This window comes from Erinaceus europaeus, chromosome 10, assembly GCF_950295315.1.
Source record: "Erinaceus europaeus chromosome 10, mEriEur2.1, whole genome shotgun sequence".
Lineage (NCBI taxonomy): Eukaryota > Metazoa > Chordata > Mammalia > Eulipotyphla > Erinaceidae > Erinaceus > Erinaceus europaeus.
The window spans coordinates 46,973,922-46,976,362 of record NC_080171.1 but is presented as its reverse complement, the minus strand read 5'-3'; the positions used below and the strand labels follow the sequence as shown (position 1 = coordinate 46,976,362).

The 2,441-nt window shown below is 35.6% G+C and overlaps 1 protein-coding gene across 1 annotated transcript; it reads right to left on the bottom strand.

Moving 5' to 3' along the window:
• Positions 1-317: 317 nt before the first annotated feature.
• On the bottom strand, positions 318-1,018 carry LOC103121095 (centrosomal protein 15 kDa-like). The gene has a single exon (XM_060199570.1). The coding sequence runs from the start codon at positions 877-879 to the stop codon at positions 475-477; it is 405 nt and encodes a 134-aa protein (XP_060055553.1). The 5' UTR covers positions 880-1,018; the 3' UTR covers positions 318-474.
• Positions 1,019-2,441: the final 1,423 nt, after the last annotated feature.

Genomic DNA, 2,441 nt, shown 5'->3' with positions numbered 1-2,441 from the left:
GAACCATTAATCACTGTCTAGATGAGAATAACTTGTAAATGATCTTCTAAGAATTGTTATGGGGGGTGTGGGGTAGGCATGTCAGAGCAGCACTCTGGCAAATCCAGTGCTGTGACCTCAGACTTGTAAGTCCAGGATTCTACTGCTGTGTCACCTCGTGGACCACAAGGTCTTGTGAATGAGTAAAAAAAAAAGTAATTTAGTAAACTGTCCACCTTTCAATGTTAGCTTTTTCACATCCTGTGAATTTGGTAGAAGCTAATTCATGACCTTAAAACAGTATTAGGTCTCTAAGTGACTGCCTGAATCATCCCAGAAAGATTGCCTATATGTGTCTATTGTCATTGAGGCAACAGGACAAAAATGAATATAGACAATTCCTAAAGTTCCTGAAGGGACCTGCATATTTTTTAGCATTCATCTTTACCAGAGTTTTTTTTTCTCTTTTTTTTTTTGCAATAGCATGTGAAGAAGTTATCGCTGTGCTTCCTTTTGAACGGCACTTTCAGTCTCATTTTGATTTTCGGCCTCATTTTGATTTACGGCAACAATGGGATATGGTGATTTTCCTAAAAGAAACTGTTCCCATTTGGGAATACATTCTTCTACTGATGCCCAGTAAAGAGTCTCAAGAGAAACTACCTCAGGTGGTAGAAGAGGGTGAATCCTGGTTTTTAGAGACCTTTCTGCTGCTTCTATATCCTTTAAAAGACTATGATTCCTCTCAAAAGCAACCTCAGCTGCTTGAATCTGAGATACCTTTTCTTTGTTTTGACCTTCAAGTTTATTCTGCATTTGTTGAAGTAACATTAGTCTTTGTGATATTATTTCTTCATGTCTTTTAGAAAGGCGAATTTCTTGAGCGATCAATGAAGTCATCTTTAACCAAAGTTGCCTTACAAACTTTCTGAAGAACTTGGACTAACACAGGAGTGTTGTAAGCTGATCCGAAGAGTGTGAAACTGAAGGCAGATCATCTGGTGGGATCCAAAACCTGGAGGTGCCTGCCGGGCAGGCAACACTCCAAGTAGCTTTATTTTTTACTAGTGGCTGACCAGTTTTCCCAGCAGCATTTATTGAAGAGACCTTTTCTCCACTGAATTGTTTTGGACCCTTTGTCATATGTTAGCATCCATATGTATGTGGACTCTTTTCTGCACTCCCTATACTATTCCATTGGTTTGTATGCCTGTTTTGGTTCCAATACCATACTGATTTAAATACTGTAAGTTCATAGTATAAACTCTCTAAGACTTCCCAATAAATATGGAGGTTATTGTTGGAGGTGGAACACAGTATTTTGGTATTTGGTACAAAGTGGAACTATGCCCTTGTGATTTTATAATCTTGTTTCTAAAATGATTAAATGATTAGTAAAAATAAACTGAATTTCAAAATTCATGATAAAATGAAGTAAAGCAAAAATAATGTCTTAAGTACAAATATATTTTCTAATTTTATCTTTTCCCCTTAAATTTGCTAACTTTATTTTCTTTGGAAAGTTACTTTTGAGGAACAGTCTCAAGTTCAATAGGCAATTTTCTTAGACTCTTTATCTCTGAGTCTGTTCAGAATCATTTTATTGTCATTTCACAGGGAGTTGTCAAATTTATGGCAGTGTCATGTCTTTCTGGTAAATTCAGATCTTCAAGCACTTTTACCAATAAAAACAGTGAGAACACAAGAAACTTGAGTGTATTTTTTTTTTTTTGATGTCACTTGACTAGTTTTCTTGACATTGTTTCCAGCACTGAGCAAGAGAATACTTGTAGAATTTTGTCACAATATTGACTTTAAGTCCATGGAGAATATGCATTAGTTCTTGTTCTTGGCACCTAAAATAAGCCGAATATATAAGAATGGAAAGTCTAATAAAATGGAGCGCATAAATATAAAGAAAATAAGTAAGTTTTATTATTTAAAATAAGATTTTAAATGAATATATTTAACGCATCTGGTTTTAGAAATACAGAAAAGCTGGGACCTGGTGGTGGCGTACCTGGTTGAGCGCACAAGTTATAGTGCTCAAGGACCCAGGTTTGAGCCTCTGGTCCCCACCCGAAGGGAGAAGGCTTTGCAAGTAGTGAAGCAGTGCTGCAGGTGTCTCTCTCCTTCTTCCTCTTTATCACCCCCTTCTCTCTTGATTTCTGACTGTCTCTATTCAGTAAATAATAAAGATAATGCAAAAAATAAATATAGAAAAGCAAAAGAACAATGTCATACACTCCAGGAATAGTAACTGCATTCAAATGTAATGCAGTGATTGTCACCTGATGAGTTTCTGAACTTCAATGAACATTAGTTTTGCTGTATTTTCATATTAATTTACAGGTATAAACTAAAAGTATTTAAAGGTTATTCTTCTCACCACACACAAATAGATTGAAGATAACAGATATTATGCAGTTACACAGTTAAAACTTATTTTACATGGAATCTCA

Coding starts and splice junctions, on each gene's coding strand:
- LOC103121095 (XM_060199570.1), bottom strand. CDS start 879: ATGACTTCATTGATCGCTCAAGAAATTCGCCTTTCTAAAAGACATGAA.